This window comes from Pseudonaja textilis, chromosome 10 (genome assembly GCF_049901715.1).
Source record: "Pseudonaja textilis isolate UNSWEBS1 chromosome 10, rPseTex1.2, whole genome shotgun sequence".
In the NCBI taxonomy this organism is placed as follows: domain Eukaryota; kingdom Metazoa; phylum Chordata; class Lepidosauria; order Squamata; family Elapidae; genus Pseudonaja; species Pseudonaja textilis.
Genome location: NC_141999.1, coordinates 4,120,176 through 4,143,238, shown reverse-complemented (window position 1 = coordinate 4,143,238; position 23,063 = coordinate 4,120,176). Strand labels below are relative to the sequence as shown.

Genomic DNA, 23,063 nt, shown 5'->3' with positions numbered 1-23,063 from the left:
TTCTAATACCGATTCACCACCATGAGTGCAGACTATTAATCATTGGTAAACTCATTCTTTCTTTCTTTTAAGACCAACCTACTAAAAGTTTTTGCAGGACTTGCAGAGACCAGTATGACTTTACCAAAGAAAGGAGGGAGATGAAGGAGTGGTATAAAAAGGCCACCTTCTCTTCTGTGGCCTTCTCAGTGGCATCATCTAAACTCCCTACTTTTTAAAATAATGTTTATTGCTTTCAAAATGATAACGGAAAAAGGAAAAAGAAAAAAGAAGAATACACAACCATGCATTATTAAAAGAAAAAAAAACTGCTTAAGTGCTTAGAAGTAAGTGAACAAGAGAAATGTTGGCTCCATTGTAAGCCAAAGACCACTTTGGCTTACAATGGAGCCAACATTTCTCTTGTTCAGTAAAATATTTGTTAAGTGAGTTTTGACCCATTTTATGACTTTTCTTGCCACAGTTTGTTAAGTGAATCACTGCTGTTGTTAAATTAGTTACACGGTTTTTAAGTAAATTGAACTTCCCCATTAATTTTGCTTGTCAGAAGGTTGCAAAAGGTCATAAATGCAAGCCGGTTGCCAAATATCTGAATTTTGATCCCATGACCGGGGGAGGGGCACTACAATGATCGTAAGTGTGAAAAACAGTCATGCTTCACTTTTTCAGTGCCGTTGTAACTTCGAATAGTCACTAAATGAACCATTGTAAGGTGAGGACTATCTGTATTTCTCTGGGGAAGATTGACCCATTGGGTACATCTTTTCTTTTGTGGGGGGGCACTGAACCAATGACGGTGGCTCTCCAAAAATGCTATTTGAATTCTAAAAGGAAACTTGGGAAAGTCCTTGTTACTTTACTAGGTGAGTCTGATGCCCTGGTTGATACCTGGCATTAAAAAACTTTCTACACCCTCCTGCAATTCTTCCCTGGAGCCCCGTTAAGTTTGTTTCAGAGGTGGTGCCCCCCTAAGTGACCTGATCTAAAACCCCAAAGTCCTTACCTCAGGAGATAAAACCACTGACTTTAATGGACCCTTCAGTAACTCATGAAAGAGGGCTGGTAATGCGCAAAGGTGCAGAGGTGAGGGGGGTGATGAGGGAGCAGATAGAGGAAGACTCAGCTCAAATATGGCAAGGGCCAGCGTGAAGCGCATTTGAAGGCTTACACCGTGGAAACAACATGCAGTAAAAAAAGCCGTTTTTCCAGCGTGTATTGCATCTGCAAACTCATGGCCTGCTGAGTTGTTTTGAGTCTGAAGAGGCTGATACATATCATCTCCGTTCTCCCAGAGCTCGATTGCAGAATCCTCAGAGACACAATGTGATACCTTGAATGACTTTCCCAGTGGGGGAAAAAAATGTCTTGCATTCACGCCAGTTAGGATGACATAACTGATGCAGAATGAATTATGACCCTATTTATACATTTTACATAGCTACCCATTCCACTCTAATGATTCTGGGCAACTTACACCATTTCCTCTTGCAGTTGGGTGTGCGTTTTAAAACTACTTTCTCCGTGACTTCTAAGGGCTTTGTGGACATTTTTATCTACATATCTTAGCAGTCATCCTTCCTCATCCTAGTCCAATGTTTATGCACCATAAAGTTGATATCAGCTCTTAGCAACCACATGGATAGTTTTTCTCCGCGACAATCTACCTTAACAACAACGCAACCTAAAATGCACCTTTTAAAAATGTACTCAATTTTAATTATTGCCTTTAATGTTGGTTTTTAATGACATATTGCTGAAAATCTTCAATAAGCAATTGATTAATGTGTTTTAATAAATAGGTACAACCCTCTCCTCCCACATACACATTTAATTTAATCATACCTGCCCCAGAAGATGTCAAAAGGGATCCCCTTCTATATTATCCCATGTTAGGATTAGTAGAGGCCAATTTGAAGGAGCTTTGACATTGCTACTTGCAAATATATAGGTATGGATGTTCCTTAAGTAATTTTTTTGTGATTTGGATGGTTAAAAACTGATGAGCGTTGAGTATTATACAGCACATTTGAAAGCTATAATCCTGGCAGGAAAATTCAAGTGGGTATCCAGAGCTGTGGTAGCAGCTGGGGGAATTCTGGGAACTGAAATCTACCTATCTGAAAGATGCCAAGGTTGTGAGGTGTTGCCTTAAGGAAATTGTGAGATCGGTGATTCCTAGATTGTCTGGGTTTCCAAGCTAGCTAGATGTCTGAATCTGATAAATTGCCTTGACATTCTCTTTTGAACCTAATCTAATCAATGCAACACTATGCAGGTCTGCTCTGTGGGTGGATTCAATAGGAAGTCAATCCTTACAGCCTATCCCACCCCCCCACCTCCGCCGCCCAAGGCAAATTGGAAGATGCAGCCACACTGCATTTCTGCAGACCTATAACTAAAAGCTTGGTGCATGGTTTATTGCTGGAAATAAAAAGCTGTGGACTGGAAACAACCATACAAGAGATGAATATTTACTTCTTTCATTATGCCCATTTGCTCAATTTCAAACTTTTCCCTAGGATCAGTTTATCTTGAATTGAGGTAATTGAATTAATCTTGAATTAAAGTTCTCTCCTCAGCTATCAGGAATTAGATTTAAAAAAGAGAAACAAACGGTCAAGCATCTCTCTCATTTAGCCCCACTCCCTTAGTTTCCTATCGGCACATGGCTTGAAAGCTACAGTCCTAGGAACACTTCAGTGGGAACAAGTAGAATTCAGCCTGTGCTGTTCATTCCAGGATAATCATTATTTGCTAAGAAGATTGCAGAGAAATTGTTGATTTACTTTGCTCAGGATCTTGTCAGAAAGAATCATTGAAGGACCCCTGAAAGTAAGATCATCAGAACAATAAAACTAGTAGCCAGTGTTTTCCTTTTTCCATCTGAAAATTTATTTTAGAATTTTCTATCAAAGGTGGAAAGAATTTCAAAGAAAAGAAAGCTTTCAAAATGCACTTCAAAGGAGAAAAAGCTATTAGAGAACTCCTGGGTAGAATACTCATAGTATTCAATGTAATGACCATTCATTTAATGAGAGTTTGAAGTTATGACAGCCTTGGAAAAAGTGACTTACGACCGTCACACCACCCCTGTGGTCACATGTTTGGTAACCAGCTTGCATTTATGATGGTTGCGGCATCTTGGAATCATGAGATTACAATTTGCAACCTTCCTGAACTGGATTCACTTAATGACCGACAGATTCACTTAACCACCATGGTAAAAATTGTTGCAAGGTTGAGTCTGATCAAATGGTGACTCACTTAATGAGCACTTTGATTAGTGGCTGGAATTCCAGTCCCAATTGTGGTCATACATTGAGGACTATCTATATGCTGTTCCTGTACTGGTTTAGTTACAACGGATCCAGGGGATGTCTACAATGTCCTGTCTTTCACTGCATAGCATATCCTTCCTCACCTCCAACAATAAAATGCTACTCCAAGGAAGCTACCCCAAGGAATCTAAAATTCTCAACCAGAATAAGAAAAAGCCTGAGCAACAGAAATGCTTAGGAGGCTGTAAAGCAGCACATATGAAGAACAGTTGGAGGAATGGGGTATGTCTAATCTAGTGAAAAGAAGAACTAGGGGTGACATGACAGCAGTGTTCCAATATTTGAGGGGCTGCCACAAAGATGGGGGGACTGTTTACCTAAACAACAGAAGGCAAGACAAGAACCAATGGATGGATGGAAACTAATCAAGGAGAGAAGCTTCCTATAATTAAAGAGAAATTAGAACAGGTGTGAACAGTCAACCAGTAGAGGGGTTTGCCTTCAGAAGTTATGGGTATCCCATCACTGGAGATTGTCAAGAAGAGACTGGACAGCCACTTGTCTGAAATGGTATAGGCTCTCCTGCTTGTGCAGGGAGTTGGACTAGATGGCCTCTTTTCAACTCTTCTCTTCTCTTCTGCTCCCTTCTATTTTATTCCCCCCCCCCCAAAAAAAAAAGAAAGAAAGAAAGAAAGAAAAAAACACCCCAAAAGAGATGAAGCAATTCGATGGGGAAACTATTGTGGGAACTCAGCCCAATTCACCTGGCTGATCAATTAACCAATTTGTTGTCTTTATCTGCTGCATATAATCATGAACTCTTGCAAGAGGCTGCTTTATACAACAGCCTAATCAACTAAAACAATAACAACAGAACAAGAGTCCTAGCAAAGGTGAAAAGCTGTCAATCCCTGTGTATTGTGCAGTGTTTGTTTGCTCAGAGCCCTTTTCCGCGCTGCCTTCTGGTTCAGTATTTTCTTTTTGAGGAACTAATCTGTTGAAATGTAAGCCAAAGTGTTCTCAGTGTAGTTGAGGTGTCCGCTCACACTCTCGTTTACTGCACCATTGATTTCAATTGACAAAAAACAAGAGAGTGGGGAATATATAGAGGTGAGCGATGCAGTGAGAAGAAAGTGGCTTTGAGAACTCCTGTTCCACACTATCGGGAGGGTTCTCCGCTGGGAAGGGTTATGCGAAGAATTCATAATGAAATCTCGGGAAGACAATAGCTACGGAAAATTTCAGGCGTGCCTCTGCGATAGCTAGAGGAGAAGAATTGAATTAAAGCTGTCCTGCAAGATAAAAGAGGTTCTGTGGAGAATGAAGTCTGGTACAACTCTATTACTGAAGGTCAACAGTGCATCTAAAGTTCTCACTTATCAATTAATGAGCAATAAATATTGGAGTAGGTATATGGGGTAGAAATTTAATCTTATCTCAATGGAAGGATGTGTCCTTGATCTTCTGCCTCGGTGTCTCCGAGCTTTAAGACTAGAAGCCCAGTCTGTGGGAAAGCCGATGATTTCAATACATGCAGTCCTTGACTTAGAACCACCCTCAGAATCAGGTTTTCTGTTACTAAGCAAAGCAGTTGTTAAGTGAGCTGCACCCAATTTTATCACTTTTTTCCTGCCATAGTTGTTAAGCAAATTATTTTAGGTTGTTAAGTAAATCATATGACCTTGAAGAGAGTTTGCCCGCCACCCCACTTGACTTTGCTTGTGGCAAACCAGCTGCAAAGGTTGCAGATGACAATCATAGGACCCTGGGATGCTGCAACTGTCATGCCCTGTCAGAGTCTGATTTGGAGGGGGAGGCTGAGCAGCTGAAAGGGAGTGGGAGTATGGCTCCGTTGGCTGTGGAGGAAACTGGGGGAGGGCAAAGTCTGGCTGGGCAGAGCAGGGGAGACATAGAGCAAGGGAGAGGGAATTTGGAGGAAGATCCAGGCCCACCCCCTCTTCATCCTAGGGCACGCAGGGAGGAACAGAGAAAAAAGCAACAGGAGTTGTGTGGCTTACAGGGGGAGGAAAGGGCCCTGATTCCCTTCATTAGCTGCAGCTGGGAACACAGTGTTTAAAAAGGGAAATTGCAGGCAGCAAACTGTTGAGAGCAAATTGTGAATTATTGTGAAGTATTGTCAAGGCTTATCTGTGTTCCTGGCATCTTCCCAACTGTGTGTTTTGCTGGGCTTTCAGTTAATTGCTGCAGTGTGGTTTGTGTGGATTTTTATTTACAGTTTGTATGTACTTTGTTTTCGGACTGAATTTCCTTCACTTAAGGACTGTTCTTGGGAGAGTTTTTTTTCTCCAGCCTGGACTTTGGGGGAAAGTTGGAGATATTAAAGGGACATATCCTGCTTATTTGACTGTGTTGCCTTTGTGCTATGCCTCAGGTCATCACAGCAACTGTCCTAAACACATGCCAGCTGTAAATCACCCAAAATTTAATCATGGGATGGTGCATCAATCTTAAGAGCAAAGACCAATTGTCACTTTTTTCAGTGTCATTGTAACTTAGAACAGGCTCAAACGAATGGTTTGAGGCAGTTTCTTTACTATCTGAAATAGAATATGAAAGCGGGGATACAATTTTTTTAAAAAATAATGTTGGTGAGCAAAATGATGAACCAGCAATGTCTCACAACTTGGTTGTGGAAGGAAGTTACGTGTTAAACATAGAACAAGGTTTGCACATTATTAAGAGGGCATCCCCTGGTGTTCAGGGGGCTTTGAAAGGGTTTAGAGCAGTGGCCCCCAACCTTTTTTGTGCCACGGCCTGGTACTGGCATCACAAAATGATCCGCGGCCCAGTACTGGCATCAGCCCACGCATGGCAAGGCAAGGCAAGGCGAGCCGAGCGACTGGCCAGCCAGCCATCCCCCGCTTCTCCCCACCACCTTCAACTCCTCCTTTTGTACCTTTGTCGATGGGCTTCACTTCGGGATGGCTTCGAGACGGTCGCTCGGCTCGCCTTGCCTTGGGTGCTGAAAGAATCCTCGCGCCTTAGTTTCATTTGAAGCCCCCACCCCTTCGATGAAACTAAGGTGCAAGGATTCCTTCAGGACCCAAATGCTGCTTTCCAACCGGAAAAGCTCACCCGGAAGCACTTTCTCGTCAAACAAGATGGCGGCGCCCAGCAAACCAGCGGCCTGGTAGGAAATATTCCACAGACCGGGTTGAGGACCCCTGGTTTAGAGGGTTTAGGTAGCTCATGGGGCCCAATCTGACCACCTAAGACCTAAAGCTCTCCTAGTATTGTCCTTTCCTGGCTGAAAAATCATCCTTAAAGGTAGAAGAGGTGGATCAAGACAAGGAGATGGAGAGGTGGCCCCAACAACAGTGATATCAGTTGGTATCAGAATCCACGCCTGAGTTTTGTGAGCCACACTTTATGATCAAGTCTTATCCGCTCTAAGGAGCCATGGAGACGAACTATTTAGAAACTGTTGCATCAACAAAAAGAGCAGAATTCCCTGGATGCTAGAAATGCTAGAAAGAGGACAGGAAAAATATGAGCAAACTTGCAAGGTTCTATTCATCTAGCCTAGCTCAATAAAGTTTAGTTCTAATCTTCCTATGGAGTCTGTTTCCTGAGCTGGACAACCTTGAAGAGCTGACATTCACACAACCAACAGGAATCATATTGTCTCTTTTTAGAAACCAGGGAGTGCGGAAGGCAAGGAGTGCTTGCCAGCCTAGGGCAAAGCGGGACTAATCTAAGAGCAGCCTGGCTTGAAATCAGGATAAGGCATCACCCACCCATCTCCTTCTCTCTCTTCTCTCCTTCCTTCCTTCCTTCCTTCCTTCCTTCCTTCCTTCCTTCCTTCCTTCCTTCCTTCCTTCCTTCCTTCCTTCCTCTCAACCTTCCAACTCCTTTCCTCCCCCTCCCCATCTTCCTTTTCTTTCCATTAGCTCTACCCTCTCTACCTCTCCTTTTCTTCCTTCTTTCTTTCCTTCCTTCCTTCCTTCCTTCCTTTCCTCTTAACCATCCAACTCCTTCCCTCTTCCCTCCCTGTCTTCCTTCCTTATTTCCCTCGGCTCCATCCTCTCTTCCTTCCTTCCTTCTGCTCCCTTCCTTTCACCTTCCCACTCCCTCTTTCTTCTCTCTTTCTTTCCTTCTTTCTCTTCTCTTCTTTTCAGTCATCATTAATGCTCCTAACTTTCTTGGAACCGTCAACCTTTATCTGAGTCTACCTGGGCCTACAAATGTGGACTACTAGCAGGTATTCCATTCCTTTCACACATAGATTGCTTTTACAAGTACAGTTTTCCCTGCTGGATTTCCAGCCTGCAAAGCACCTGATAAGCGACTCAGCCTCAGGGAGCCAGGAATCACCTGTCAGTTGAACAAACTATTCAATGCCAGATAAGCCATTTGACACTTAAGTAACAAAGATATCCCACTACTAAGATCTTCAGATGTACACATTCCTTCTTGTAGGCATTCATAAATGTACTGGGATAGTTGAATGTGTACCTACTTTCTCAATGGGGGCCATGGGGGACATATAGATAATCCTGAACTTATGGCCACCAGAATTTCCTTTGCTCAGCATGGCAATTGTTAAGTGAATTGTGCCACAGACATTAAGCAAATCATGTGGTCGTTAAGCAAATCTGCCTTTCTCCATTGACTTGGCTTGTCATAAACGATCTGGGAAGGTTGCAAATGGGACCGGGATGTTACAACCATGATAAATACATGTCACCTGCCAAGTGACTGAATTCTGATCACATAACCATGAGGATGCTGCAATGCTTGTTAAATGGAAGGACCGGTTGACAGTCACTATTTTCAGTGCCCCATAACTTGGAACAGTCTAAGTCAAGGTCTACTGAAGTCAATCACAAATCACCCATTTTCCAGAAAGGAAACGGAGAGGTTTCCTCCCTCTGAAACTTTTTTAGATTTCCAGGATCCTTCCAATTTACTATTTCATTTTTTTCAGCATAGATGGAAAATGTTTTGAGCAAAGCATCGGTTTTAAAATCGGGCATGTCTCACTTAACAACTGCCTTGCTTACTAATGAAAATTCTGGTCACAATTGTGGTAATATATGTCAAGGACTATCGATATAAGGACTAAAGGATTCACCTCGCAACTCCTTACCCAGTGAAACACTTGGAAAATTCTGATCTTGAGTCAGTTTCCTTGAATGTATCTAAGTTTGTTATACAGCCTATAAAATTAGGTAGACTTTGATTATCCACCAACACATTTACCGTCAGTTGTAACATTTTTTATGGTTTTGTTTTTATTTTGTTTTTAATGCACTTTTTGTTTGCAATTCAGGACAGTGCCTGTAATAAAAATATTCATTCATTCATTCAAGCACCATTTACATTGTCTGAGGAACTGATGTGGCTCGGAACATTCTTGGAAACAAAGACGGTGCTTGAGTTTGGCACTAGTTTTTGGAACAATCCAATTTTCTCATTTATCTTTCATTAAAAGAACCTTTGAAAAAAGCTCAGCATGGCAGAAGGATCACAAGGCAGAAATTGGTTGGCACTTGCTGCGGAGCCCAGATGGACAAAGCAAGATCAGAATTTAGAGTATGAGTATCTTATCCAAACAGACAGCAGAGCAAAGTTTGCTTTAAGTTAAAAATGCAATAAATATCAAGAGTTCTGGACAGTGGGAGGTGAAAGAGAATGAGAGAGGGGAAATACTTGCCTGTCACCTAGCAGCACTTAAAAGATGAAGGGTGGAAAATTCCTTAATGAAATAGCACAGATTACACATGCTTATCATTAGGAGTCCTTGGGTTTATTATTTCATTAATTCTCCATCGTAAGCACAGGTCATGGCTTGTAATCAGACCTATTGACTTCCTTCCATGTGTGAACAAGATCTGAACTAGCAGAGGAAGGGGGAGACAAAGGACAAGCTCAATGGAGGAGTGAATTACGATAGCGCATGTTCTGGGGCTAGACCAAAAGTAAGCACACAGTTACATCAAAATGGGAACCAAGTCACGGGTTTTATGGACAATCTCTTGCTTCAAGGGGACTTAATTCAAATGTATGAGTATGACTTATTTCTTTCTTTATTCATCACATTTCTACATCATCCACCTTACCAAAGTGGCTCTGGGAGATTTACAATAAAAAAGATATAATATGAAAGTTAAAAAATAGAATTTTAAAGGTTAGGGTTAAAATATTACAAGGTAAAGAGGTTTTTTTAAAAAAAGGTAGAGAAACACTCTGAAGACATAAACTACCCACAAGGTTGCATATCATTCTTCAGCCCCCCATGCCAGTAGGTCTTAATGTTTTTTTCTGAAAATCTGGAGAATGGGGGCCTGCTTCACTTCACCTCTATGGCTAAGATAGGGTCAGGGCAATGGCAGAGATGACTCTCTCTTCCTGGATCTTGCTATCAAGACTGAACTGCTTTTAAAACGCTTATGTCTTATCGCTATTCAACTTGCCAGAGAACTGGAAGAAAAGAGAGAAAGAATGCAGATGGACCATGAGAACCAAGAACCCACCAAGGCCATTGATGCAGATGTCCGACAGAAAATGAACAGTTCTCAAAACAAAAGAACGATTCATAATCAGACAATGTGACTAACCAAGAGTGGAGAAGAAAGAAAGCTATTGCTTAACTATGCATGCATTGTGCGGGAAAAACCAGAGTTGGTGTCAAGTAAAAAGAGACTCCTTTGGTTTTTTCAGTTGCCAGAAAAAGGGAGTGCGGGAAAACAAGGCATTCTTGAAATGCCTAGATAATCACCTCGGCAGCCCAAAGTTGTCGGAGCATAAGAAAGTTATTGGAGAGTATGATGGATGACTCTTGGAGACGGATGTGTCCCATTAGAGAAGTCATATCCAGGGGGTGGGGGAAAGACCAGGGTCAAGGGGGAAATGTATGGTGTGATTTAGTATTGGCTGCACTCAACCACGCGCCAACATGGCAATTTCTAATAAACCAATTTACTTTTTCTGAGATGCGGCTAGAGACTTTTGATTTGAATGAGGGTGGATTTGTTGGAGCCCTGAGACTTGGTTTTGATTCTTCACAGTACTGGAATGGTATCTCCAATAAAGTTTTGCTTCTTGGAGTTCAAAGTTCCCGAGAGTGCCTACTTTCCTTGGGTTTGCTTAGTCAGAGTGTTGACACCCGCAAGTTGAATTTTCTTAACCAGCAGGATCCATAACATGCCCCACCTGCCTGATCAATTGGGATGGGACAATGTAATTGAGACCAGATGGTTCCTCGGGTAACCTGGTCCTATGCCAGAGCTTTAAAGGTAATAACCAATACTTTGAATTGGATCTGGAAACATAGTAGCACTTAATGCAACTTGTGTATCAGAGGAGCTACAGTTAGTCCTCAACTTACAAACACAATGGAGCCCAAAATTTATGTTGCTGAGATATTGGTTAAGTGAGTTTTGCCCCATTTTATGATTTTTTCCTGCTGCAGTGAATCGCCACAATTGTTGACTTAGTGACCTGGTTGTTAAGTGAATCTGGCTTCCCCCTTGACCTTACTTGTCAGAAGGTTGCAAAAGGGGATTACATGACCAAGGAACACTGCAACAGTCATAAATATAAACCAGTTTCTAAATGTCTGAATTTTAATCTCGTGACCATGGAGATGCTGCAATGGCCATAAGCGTGAAGAACAGTCACGAGCAATTTTTTTGCAATGCCATTGTAACTTTGAACAGTCACTGAACAAACTATTGTAAGTCAAGGACCAGCTGTCTATGCACAACCCTAGGGACACCCAAAACTGTCCATGTAGTCACATTCTGCACCAGCTGCAACTTCTGGAAAGTCTTCAAGAGTAGCCCCATGACCAAACTGCATCATTGAAGTAGTTAAGTTAGTAACATGGTTATTATTTATTAGCAAACATCATAAATATGAACTAATTGTCAAGCATCTGAATATAAATCACGTGGTCACGGGGATGCTGCAATGGTCATAAGTGTGAAAAATGATCATAAGTCATTTTTTTCAGTGCTGCCGTAACTTCAAATGGTCATTAAATGAACTGTTGTAAGTCAAGGACTACCTGTAGTCCATGTGGGAGAAGATAAGGGTATGATTGAGTGAAAGGGCTTCTCAATTCAGTAAAGGGCACAATGGGTGTATAAGGTGAAGTTGAACAGGGGAACTCCTAGCCACAACTGCCATTTTCTCCTTGAGCAAGAGTCGTTGAATCCTCACTCTATCCTAACACAGATAGTCCTTGACTTTGGACCATGATTGGGTCTAGAATGTCCATCGTTAAGAAAGGCAATTGTTAAGTGAGTCCTGCCTGATTTTAAGACCTCGTTTGCCACAATTGTTAAGCAAATCACCGCAGCTGTTAAGTAATCACATAGTCATTAAATGAATCCAGGTTCCCCCATTGACTTTGCTCATCAAATTGCCATGCAAAGATTGCAGATGGGGAAAAAAGGACCCTGGAATGCCACACCTTTTGTAAATAAATGCCAGTTGCCAAGGGCCTGAATTTTGATCATACGATTCTGGGGATGCTTCAACAATCATAAGAGCAAGCATGGGTCATGAGTCACTTGTTTTTTGTAACTTCGAATAGTTATTAAATGAATGGAGATAAGTCAAGGACTGCCTGTAATCATGGCCAACAGATAACTCTGGGGAAAGTGACCCAAGACCTTGAAGGAAACAAACAGCAAGAAGGCAAGAAGGAGGAAGAAAATCCATTCTCCATTTTCTCTTCACCTACCTGGGCAAACGGCAGTGTTGTTGCATGTCCTGGTCTCTCTCAGCAAGCCACTACACAGAGTCCCATAGGGTGAGGAGACACAGGAGCGTGTTCGCACCTGGGTGCCCTGCCCACAGGTAAGAGAACAGACACTCCATTGGGACCACTCTTCTGCTGCTGGATCTCCTGGGGAGAAAGAGAGACATGTATGTCCAAGCGCACCAGTAGAAAGAAAAATGGATCTGCAAGTTAAATGTGGCGAAGTGATTAAAGTGCAGTATTGCAGGCAAACTCTGCCCACAGCGTAAAGTTTGATCTTGATATGGCTGAAGGTTGACTCCGCCTTCCATCCTTCCAAGGTCTGTAAAATGAGGACCCCGACTGTTGGGGGCCATATGCAAATAATACTTCTACATAGTAAACCATCCGGAGAGTGCTACAAAGCACTATGAGGTGGTATATAAGCCTAAAATACTATTGCTATTGCAAAAATCCATCTACATACAGCATTGACAAGCAAAAGTCAAAGAAACACTCCCTAGCAACCAACACACAGATATAGTAAGCATGTAAGACCATCAGAGGAACAACACCCCAATCAAGAAACATTCAAGGAAGCCACATTCCTACCTAACTGGAACAATTTATTTATTGATCAAAATTGATATGGCCTAACTCACTCACAAGTGACTCAGGGCAACTTATGAAAATAAAAACCTAATATAAAATGATAGAAAGCAATAACCCCTCTATCCCTTTGATGACAACAATCAATCAGATAAGCCACTTGATGGGCTCCATCCCTCTCTGGGTTCTCCAGGTTGGTTGGCAAAACCAGTGTCAAGATTCAAAGTGTGCTTTTGCTGTTGCAACCATTATTGCTTCTCAGCTTGCCAATGAACCAGAGGGAGGGAGGGGGAAGATGGAATGCAGGCTCCAAACATCAAGAAGATGAGTGTGAGAGCAAAGGACACTCCATCAGGTGTTTGCTAAAGCCAAAGACTTTTTCTCATAACAATACTATGAGGTTCAATTGGACAATGTGACCTGCACAAATAGGGGGAGGGAGAATTATATACTTTAATTGTGTGGGCTTGCATGGGAATTAGCTAGATCTGGTTTTGCCCTAACCAGTGCCAAAATGATGTACTCAATAAAGTTTTGCCTTCAGAGATTGGATCGTCTCACTAGTACTTGCCTGGTTGGGATGTCCACAACCAGGTCTTCAGGGCCTTGCACAAGAGTGTCAGTGGAGGCCGATCTTATTTCTGCAGAAATGATATTCCACAGGGAGGGAGCCACCACACATAAAGCCCTTCTTCTGGGTCCCTCTAGATATAGCTCCTTTAGAAGAGGGGGCCTCTAGCATTCCTTGCCTCCCTGCTCTGGTAGTTCAGATAGATGTAACCAGAAGGTGGTTCTTCAAATAACCTGGTTCCAAGGCATGTAGGCCTTTAAAAGGGACAATCAGCACCTTGAATTGGAACCTGAGGCAAATCCGAAGCCAATGGAGCTCCCACAGGAGAGATGACACATATGCACAAAACCATGTGGGCTGCTACCTTTTGAGCCAACGGAAATGTTTATGAATGGTGGGGAATGGAAGGATTTATATTCCTTAGCAGTTATCTGGTCATTAGTCTGGTCACCATTCGCCACCATTCAGCCAGAACTGAAGAAGCTTCTTAGATAAGCAGTGGAATGTCTTCAAGGGAAAAAATAAGCCAAGAAAGTCCAATTGCCTTTTGAAAAGCAACTTTGAGACAACCAATTGGACTATATTCCCATACACTGATGATGTTACTTAACAAGATAACAAAAGATCTGCAGAAAAACAGTTAACCTCAGAGAACATCAAGACCCCAACAGTTCAACCCTGAACTAAATATAACCCTCTACTAGTGTATTCAGCCATTTCCCCCCCAAAATTATCTCCTTCCCTGCAGACAGATGGATCAATCAAGAACTCAGTTGCATCAACACTGTGGCTTAGAGTTTTTCTATCAATATAGATTTAAAAGTCTCATTATATAGTACAGCATTTAAAGATGTGTTTGCTTTGACTTATTGAGGGCCAAGTTTAAATCAACCATTGAGTTTAGTAAGATGACACAGGCCATTCTCTTTCTTCCAACACAGCTACCCTGTTAGATTGTTGGTGTGGATCGGTGTTTGTGTGTGGAAATAAGTAATGAACCCTCTTTATCCTGTCTTTGAACTTTCAAAGGGAAAGTCATAATAAAAATGCAATTACTAAAGAAAAGTAAATATCTATTTAAATTAATTGCCTTCTCCCTAAAATATACATTTTAGATGTACTTTAATCTATTGTTGGAGCTAGAATTTTCTCAGACCAAGTGTGTAAATAGCAAAAGACTTTGGGCAATTAAAGATTGATTCACAGGCAGTCAGTTCCATTTACACTAGAATTTGCAAAATTGCTTTAAATCTGGGATTCTTAAAATAAAACTCCACTTATACTTTGGTTCTGGAATGTTTATTGAGAAGACTGAGCAAGTTTGGGTTATAAATATTAGCCTTTAATAATCTTCATATATGAAAAATTAGAACCAAGTCTTTGCTGCTGAAAGCAAACAAGCTTGCATGGGTGAACAGGACAGAAATTGATTATCATTGTGGACACAATCCTGTATCATGTGAACTGCAACACTTTGCCTTAAAAATTCCAAAGAGATGACAAATGTTTTTGGGAGTTCCAAAATGGCTTTGAGATAGATAGATAGATAGATAGATAGATAGATAGATAGATAGATAGATAGATAAGATAGATGAACAGACAGATAGACAGATATTGTAGGTAGACAGATACAGTCCTTGACTTACAATCCTTGGTTTAGCAACTGTTAACATTAGAGCAGTACAGAAAAAAAGTGACTAACAACCTCACAATACAACTGAACAGCCTCCCCATGGTCATGTGATCAAAATTCAGGCACTTGGCAATTGTCATGTATTTACAACACTTGCAGCCTGGCTGGGGTGTGTCATCACCATTTGTGACTTTCCTAGCTGGTTTCCAACAAGCACAGTCAATGGGGGAAGCTGGATTTGCTTAATGACTGCATTAGTCTTTTAACAACTGCAGTGCTTTACTTAACAACTGCAGCAAAAGGAGGTCTTAAAATCAGGCATTTAACAACTGGATGTCTGAACAATGGAAATTCTGGTCCAGTTGTAAGTCTGCTTCCAGTTATAAATCACGGACTACTGATAGGAGAAAGAGAGAGAGAGAGAGAGAGAGAGAGAGAGAGAGAAGGAGGGAGGGAGGGACAGAGAGGGGGAGGGAGGAAAGGAGGAAGAGGGAGAGAGGGAGGAAGAGAGAGAGAGAGGAGAGGGAGAGAGGGAGGGAAAGAGAGGGAAAGAAAGAGGGGGAAAGGAGAAGAGGGAGGGAGGAAGAGATCTCTCCCTGGAATGAAATCAAGGTGAAAATTATGCTACAATGGTTTCATTCCATATGGTAGTTTTCTATGTGCAGATTTTTTTCGTTTTACCATTTTTCTACCAGAGAAAACCATAAAATGGTGTTGTAACACATTTAAAGTGGTCAAATCTAGAATTCTACTACTGCATTCTCCTTTTTGCTAAACTAATTGCCAGCCACAAGCAATGAGAAGCAGAAACAACCTCACAGAAGCCACTAGAAAAGGTCTAGTTTAATGCAATAGGCTAAAACAAACATTGGCTTGCTTTGTAGGGCCATGCATTGGGGGGGGGGGGGTTAAGATAGTGGCTGTGACATTATTAAAGCTCTGTCTCTTGTTTGTCTGCTATGAATAATGTATATAAAAAGGGGGTGGGGTTCAAATCATGTGGCTCCAAGCGCCATTTTGACTTTTTTTTTCTGCCCTGCCTCTTGAGGAGCACTGCATGGTATGAAGTCAGCCAACATGGCTCTTAATCATGGTTTATGGCTCAGCAGCTTTATTATAGTCCTATATTATGCTTTCTCTTGGCAGAGGTGCCACCGGACATCGTCTTCACACAGTGGCTGAATTCATACAAGGCGGTAAATTCTACAAATGGGAAAATAAAAGCCAAGAGTTGTATCCACATATGATATACCCAAACTAATAAATCAGGGATGGTTCCCTTTATGACCTGTGGACTTCAACTCCCAGAATTCTGGCTGGCTCAGAAGTCCACAGTCATAAAAGGGCCATAGTTTTCCATTAAACCAAACGGTAGCATCATGTAATGATCACTCAAACCACAAACAGTTTTTTAACAAATCTACCACCCTGTGGAGACCCACCCCTTGGGGCATATGCATGTGTAGCTTTTCCAAGGACAGCAGCACCAGTCTTGCCAACTTACCTCTCAAAATGTGGGAAAAACAAAAACAAAACAGAAATGTTTCCTTTGCAGATATTTTTCAACCTGCCTGATGCAGAACAACTTTTTCAGCCTCCTGCCTGAGTCTGAGGATAATAATCAAAATCACAAATCACAAGGGGATAAACACGATGAGATATAGGTGGTCCTTGAGTTATGACCGTAATGGTGCCTGTGGTCACAAAGCAAGTCATCATGTAACCAATTCTATTTTATGAACTTTTTTGTGTGTGGTTATTAAATGACCACCAGGGTCATAAGCATCCACTGGGGTCATAAGCATCTACTGGGGGTTGTTAAGTGGACTAACAACCACAATGGGGCCAGTTTTGCCAAAATCCGAAAGTTGCCAAGTTTTTGGCAAAACCATCATAAAACACAGTCATGTGACCACGGCGCACTGGAAATAGCCCTAAATGTGGTCCAGTTGTCAAGCAACTGAAATCATGTGACCGTGGGGGGAAGGGGCAACCATCAGGATTTCAAATTTGGGTGTTGAGCAACCTCCAGGTAGGTCTGTCAGAACCTTAAACAATCACTTAGTAGCTAGTCATAAATTGAGGACTACCTGTATATTTTTGAAATTACTGTTTCCCCTCGTCTAAGTTTATCACTACCACCTCCATTATTTTCTTTAAAAAGCCATGAAGAAATTCACTCAGAGCCATGATGGATCAGTGGTTAGAATGCAGTATTGCAGGCTAATTCTGCCGACTGACAGCAGTTCAATCCTGACCAGCTCAAGGTTGACTCAGCCTTCCATTCTTCTGAGGTCAGTAAAATGAAGACCCATCTTATTGGGGGCAATAAGTTGAATCTGTAAACCACTTAGAGAGGGCTGTGGTGCATATGCAGCATCTAAGTGCTGTTGCTGTTTCTATAGTTTACTTTATGGTGAAGATTTGAATTGGGTGGCAACAGTTTGCACTCCAACCACCATTTAAGAGTTGCATTTTGATTCTATGCATCTGTTTCACCACCTCAGCTGCTTACTTCACCTCACTGAAGAGACCGTCTGATGACTACGCAGAGCAGGCCCAGCTGTGTCATTTGCCAGAGGAGTGTGGCCTCACAACCCTGAAGTTTTGGAAGTGCTTCCAAGTGTTGCGACTGAAAGCTCACAAAAGAAAAGTACTTCCTGGAATTTTCACATACATTTGCAACTTATCTTGTCCAATACTGCTTGAACCTGCAGCCCTGTATATCATTCTGAGTACCGGTACTCCAGACACTGCTATTGCTTGTTGGCTCAAATTGGATTTTTTTATATATATATTTACATTTTGCAAGTGGCAAAAAAGGCATTTTGGGTATTAATTTATTGGAAAGGTCACACATTTTGTGTAATGCTAAATGCATTTTGGCATTAACTAGAGAGCATTTTAAGAATGCAAACGGAACAATCATGGGACAAAGACACCAGGGAGAATTTAAACTACTCTACATTGCAGTGATAAAAACAATTAGTATTCTCCCAATACATTCAATGGTTCTATTGTCTGAGAATTATGGGATTTTGTGGAATCTTTGGTGCTCTCCGAGCTTGGCTACTTGCCTGAAGATGCTTCATTACCTCACTAGATAACATCATCAATGCACTCCACCTACCTACTTGTTACCTGTTTGGGTAATGAAACACCTGCAAGGAAACCTCTAAGCTCAGACAGCAGCAAGGACTCCACACAATTCAACCCTGAGCTATAAACATCCTCTGCTATTGGTACTGTGGACTTTGTAGTCCAACAAAGGTCACTGAATTGAGAACAGCTAATACAGGTAGTCCTTGACTTATGCCTGGTTGCTTAGTGACCATCTGAAGTTACAACATATCCCCATGTAACTGCTTATGACCACCGCAGTCATGTCACCTTGTTTTAGGTACTTGGCAACCAGCCCACATTTCAGGTCTTTGCAGTGCCCCGTGGTTACATGATCATGATTAGGATCTTTTTGCTGGAAATCAGGGTTTACTTCTGATTTCTGGAAAAAAATGCCCCCTAGAAATGCCCTATACTTAATGACTTATTGACTGCATTCACTTAACAACCATCATAGAAAAGATTGTAAAATAGGATGGGGTTACCTGATGACCTACTTAGCAACCAGAATCACTTACAATGATAATTGGGGCCTCAATTACGGATGTAGGTTGGGGATTACCTGCAAGGAAACTACTATCACACACACACAAAAGTTTCAGCACCACTATGCTGGACAGCTCCTTGAATGACATGTATACCCAAGGTGGCTTTTATTTTTCCTGGGGCTGAATTTTCATTAACACAACATTCTGAGTGAACTTGGAGATTACCCCAAGCAACAAATGTGTATTTTGCTGCTGGGGTAGTCTCCAATTTTTGACTAGTTTCCCTCTTCTTCCTACAAACAAAACTAGATTGAATTGGAGCCACTTTGCATCTTTCTCCAGATGGATCATCCAGAATAAAAAGGTAAAAAGTAAACGTTTTCCCTGTCCACTCGTATCTGATTCTAGGGGCCAGTTCTCCCCTGTTTCCTAGCTAAGACAGCCGGAACTATCTGAAGATGCTTTCATGGTCATGTGGATACCATGACTACATGTGGAATGCTGTGGCCTACCTATCAAAGTGGTACCTATTTATCTACTTGCATTTTCATGCTTTTGAACTGCTAGGTTGGCAGGAGCTGGGACGAGAAGAGGAGCTCACTCCGTCATCCAGTGTTTGGGTCTCGAATTGCTACCTTCCAGTCAACAAGGCCACTGCTAGGCCCCCAGATCCAGAATACAATTCCTGCTTGACAAACAGCCAGATACGTATGGACACCTTCCATGAGAGATTTATGGGAAATGAGATTCCTATGTGGACATTTTTGGGTGCCTCATTCCTGTACCTTCACTGGGTCTTCTAGATTGCTTTTTATGACATTAAGAAGCACTCTGGCAGATTCCAAAAACTGACAATGATTTGCACTGCTATCCTAAGTCCCCCCCCACACACACACACACATTATCAGACACAGATACACCCTTCACAGTTGAAGGTGTAAACTGCCATTTACACTCCACATTGTTAGCCGTTGCAGACCCCAGTCTCAAACAGGGATCTCAGTCAGACAGCCTTTCTTTCTGTCCACCTTGGGCAGACAAGTCATTTACAACAATCTGCTTCTTGATGAGACTTGATGATCTATCTGAAGTTATTGGACAGCCTTGTAGTAAAGGACGTCCATTTAAATTATGGAGGAGCAGATGGAGGAAGGAGGAGGGGATGTGGGTGGCTAATATTTTCCAAAGAACATGAGAAAGAAAGCAAAAAGAGAGAGAGAGAATGAATTAGCAATAGCTGAAAGGAAATCTATGTGAGAAAGCTATTCTAGCAGAAAATTGACCTTCAGATACGAGGGCAAAATGACTATTAAGGTAAGGAGCCCTTCTGTTGTCTGAATATGGCCAGTAAAGGCAAAATTCAGAAAAACCCCTGAGAATAATATGGCCATATGAGGTTGGATAAAATACAGTTTACTTCCAAGGATATCAAGAAAGCAGTGTAGCAAGTGAGAGGTAGTTTATATGAAAGAAGGAAGGAAGGAAGGAAGGAAGGAAGGAAGGAAGGAAGGAAGGAAGGAAGGAAGGAAGGAAGGAAGGAAGGAAGGCAGGCAGGCAGGAAGGAAGGAGGGAGGGAGGGAGGGAGGGAGGGAGGGAAGGAAGGAAGGAAGGAAGGAAGAAAGAAAGAAAGAAAGAAAGAAAGAAAGAAAGAAAGAAAGAAAGAAAGAAAGAAAGAAAGAAAGAAAGAAAGAAGGAAGGAAGGAAAGAAAGACCCCATGGTTTAAGGAAGATCTTGGGACATTCAGCTTGCCTTCATTTCCTCCCATGCCTTCTTTCAGGGATGCAAAATAAAGCCTTCATTATTAAATTTCACTTCCTCTTAAATAGAAAATAGAGTCCTGATTCTACTACACAGCTGGAGATAGTCCAGGGGACAAAAACTATTTTTCTTTATTTTGTTATCATTCTCATCCTGAATCAGGTTTAATTATTCATGATTGTTTTCTGCCCTATTCTAAAATGCAGCCAAACACTGTACTTCATGCTAGAAATTGGTGCTGGTCCTGATAAAAGGGGGAAATTGTTTTTATTACTGATAAGGAGGACAAAAAGACCCCAATCCTCTCCTTGCTACATTCCTCCCCCAAAGAAAGACCACAGAGATATTCCTCATCCAGAGCTATTGTGTGCTAAGCTGGTGCCTGACCTTTCCGTCAATGTAGACATCCTGCTAGCTTACAGATAGCAAGGCTTAAAAACTACCCTGTATCTGTATTTGCACATCTGGCCTAGCCCATCTTGCCAAACTCCTGGATTTTTTGCACCATTTGTCTTCTGCTGCAAGGCACACAACGGCTTGGAAACTATAAATCAAAGACAAGGAGAAGGATAGGGGAGAGGCAGAATGACTGGCATTCACATTACCCAGATGAATTTGCTAAATAAATACATAGAAGCTAAACAATTAATACATTTGTTTTCTTTATAGGTCTCCAAGGAAGGCACTAAGAGAACACATAAATGGAGCAAATTAAACTCAGTTGCACTGGGGAGAGGCGGGGCGGAGCACGAGGAAGGAAGAGGATCTTGCCTCTCCTCAATCTGCTGTCGCCATGAAGATGATGGTCCCCCGGGGACCAACCGGAATTGAAGATGAGATGCAGCTTCACAGCCATTGGAGCCTGCTTCTTAATTAAATTGTATCTGATTATTAAGGCTCAAGGAGGCACTGAGAAATAAGAGCGTCTTCCAGGGCTAAGTAAGCTACTAAGCTAAAGAGCTGGCGTTCTTCTCTCCCAAAGTGGTCACCTTTGAACAACTCTAAGCTGCAGGAAGAGGTCACAAGTTGACCTCTTTCTCCCTGTCTTTCTTTTCCTTTTTTTCTTTTTTTTTTTCTTTTTTTTTTTGAGGGGAGGGGGAACCATGCCAATGGATGCATTTTCTAAATTTGAAACTCATGCTCAATTCCACAACTGAAAATGCGATCCAATAAAAAGGGAGAGGGGAGATTGGCAGCTTCACTTCAAGCATCCCTGTCTGAGTCTGACTGAGTCTAATGTTTATGGAGTTTCTCAGTCATCCAGGTCATCGTTGTTTTCAAATATTATTTTCTAAAAGGCCACTAAACTTTCTTTGTTTTTGCTTGAAGATGTTTTGCTTCTCATCCAAGAAGCTTCTTCAGTTCTGATTGAATGGAATATCCTTCCCTTCTCCACCATTCAATCAGAACTGAAGAAGCTTCTTGGATGAGAAGTGAAACATCTTCAAGCAAAAACAAAGAAAGCCCAGTTGTTATTTTGACAAAGCACCTTTGGGATTGTGTCAGATACAAACTGTCATCCTTAGTCACCCTGGTGGACATCTCCATCCACACTCACATTTTCAACATCTGAAATATCAAACCTTCCTTTTGAGTTCTCAGACCCGGGCATGTTACATCCAGCAGGTCTCAGAGCAGTGAAGATTCACAGAGTCCACAAAGATTGGTCCTCACAGCCATTATGGAATTGAGATACCAAGAACCAATTTGAAAAAAAAGGTCACCAATTTCATCAAAGCAAGTGAGATTGTTAGACTCCATAACCGTCTGTTTCAGAAACTAATTTTCTTAGTAATGCAAATGCTCCAATTTGCATTTCACAATGCAGATGCTTCTAAGAGGTTTTTAGAATTCATTAGGAATGAAAAAGTAAAAAAGAAAAAAAACACTGCGTTACTGGTTGCCTTCCACATGTATCTGAACAAATTCCAAAATTTCACCCTGGTCAGTCTCAATTCACCCTGGTCAGTCTCAACACTCTTGAAAGGAATGATAAGCGGTGTGAACAAGTGTAGAAAAAGGGTAATCCTTGACAAAATGCTGAGCCTTACCAAATGTGGAAGTGCCTAACTCTTGGCTAGACAAACTCCAGATGTAGCATACCTTTAAAGTGCCAAGGAGAAAAAAAAGTCTGAATTTCACTAGACTTTGGAAGACTTATTTGGGTAATTTTATTGAATTTTACACAGGAATCATTCAGGTACACGGGAGTCTGGACAAACAGCACTTTGCCACTTAACCACCACAGATGAAGGCAGAGATCGGGGGAGGAAGAGGAGGAGGTGGAGGAGGAGGAGGAGGAAATACTCCAAGAATTTGTAAAAGCAAAACTTCCCACTCAGTGGTGGAAGTTGCACAGTTACAGAGAATCATTCTCTTGAGATTCTTCCTGGGAAAAGAATGGCAATGTGGGAAGCCAAAGAGGCTGCACACTGCCACAGTGAATGACATGACAGTCAGGCACATCCTTTCATGACTAAATAAATACAAGAAAATTATGCTCCAGTCCTAAGAACGTCTCTGAAGCTCTTCAACTGTACATGACTGTACAAATCAAAGAGTTTTACAGATGGGAGGATATGGATATGATAGGAGGGGAGGGGAGGGGAAAATAGGAGGAGAGAGGGGAGAGATGAGGGGAAGAGAGGGGAGGGGAAGAGGTGGAGAGGAGAGGAAAGGAGACAATCTGGCAAAGAACAATGGAGAATTTGCCTGCTTAGCATTAGCTGTCAAACCAGAACAATCTGTTAACAGTCAGGATTAAAACTCCATTAAAATTCTGGCTGGGATTCAAGTTGTTTTCTAGAAATGCTTACAATTCCTGACTTAGTTCCAACCTGAGCTGATGGAAGTTTACTCCCTGAAGTCTTGGAAACGTCTTTCAAACCAAATCAA

The 23,063-nt window shown here is 41.8% G+C and overlaps 1 protein-coding gene across 6 annotated transcripts in view; it reads right to left on the bottom strand.

Annotated features, from left to right (window-relative positions):
• ADGRB2 (adhesion G protein-coupled receptor B2) overlaps positions 1-23,063 on the bottom strand; it is a 263,888-nt gene that overhangs the window by 125,958 nt on the left and 114,867 nt on the right. For all 6 annotated transcript variants that reach the window (XM_087939545.1, XM_087939549.1, XM_087939547.1 and 3 more), the window contains exon 4: positions 11,992-12,156. In XM_087939545.1, coding sequence (XP_087795671.1) covers positions 11,992-12,156 — 165 coding nt within the window. The remainder of the gene's footprint in view (positions 1-11,991; positions 12,157-23,063) is intronic.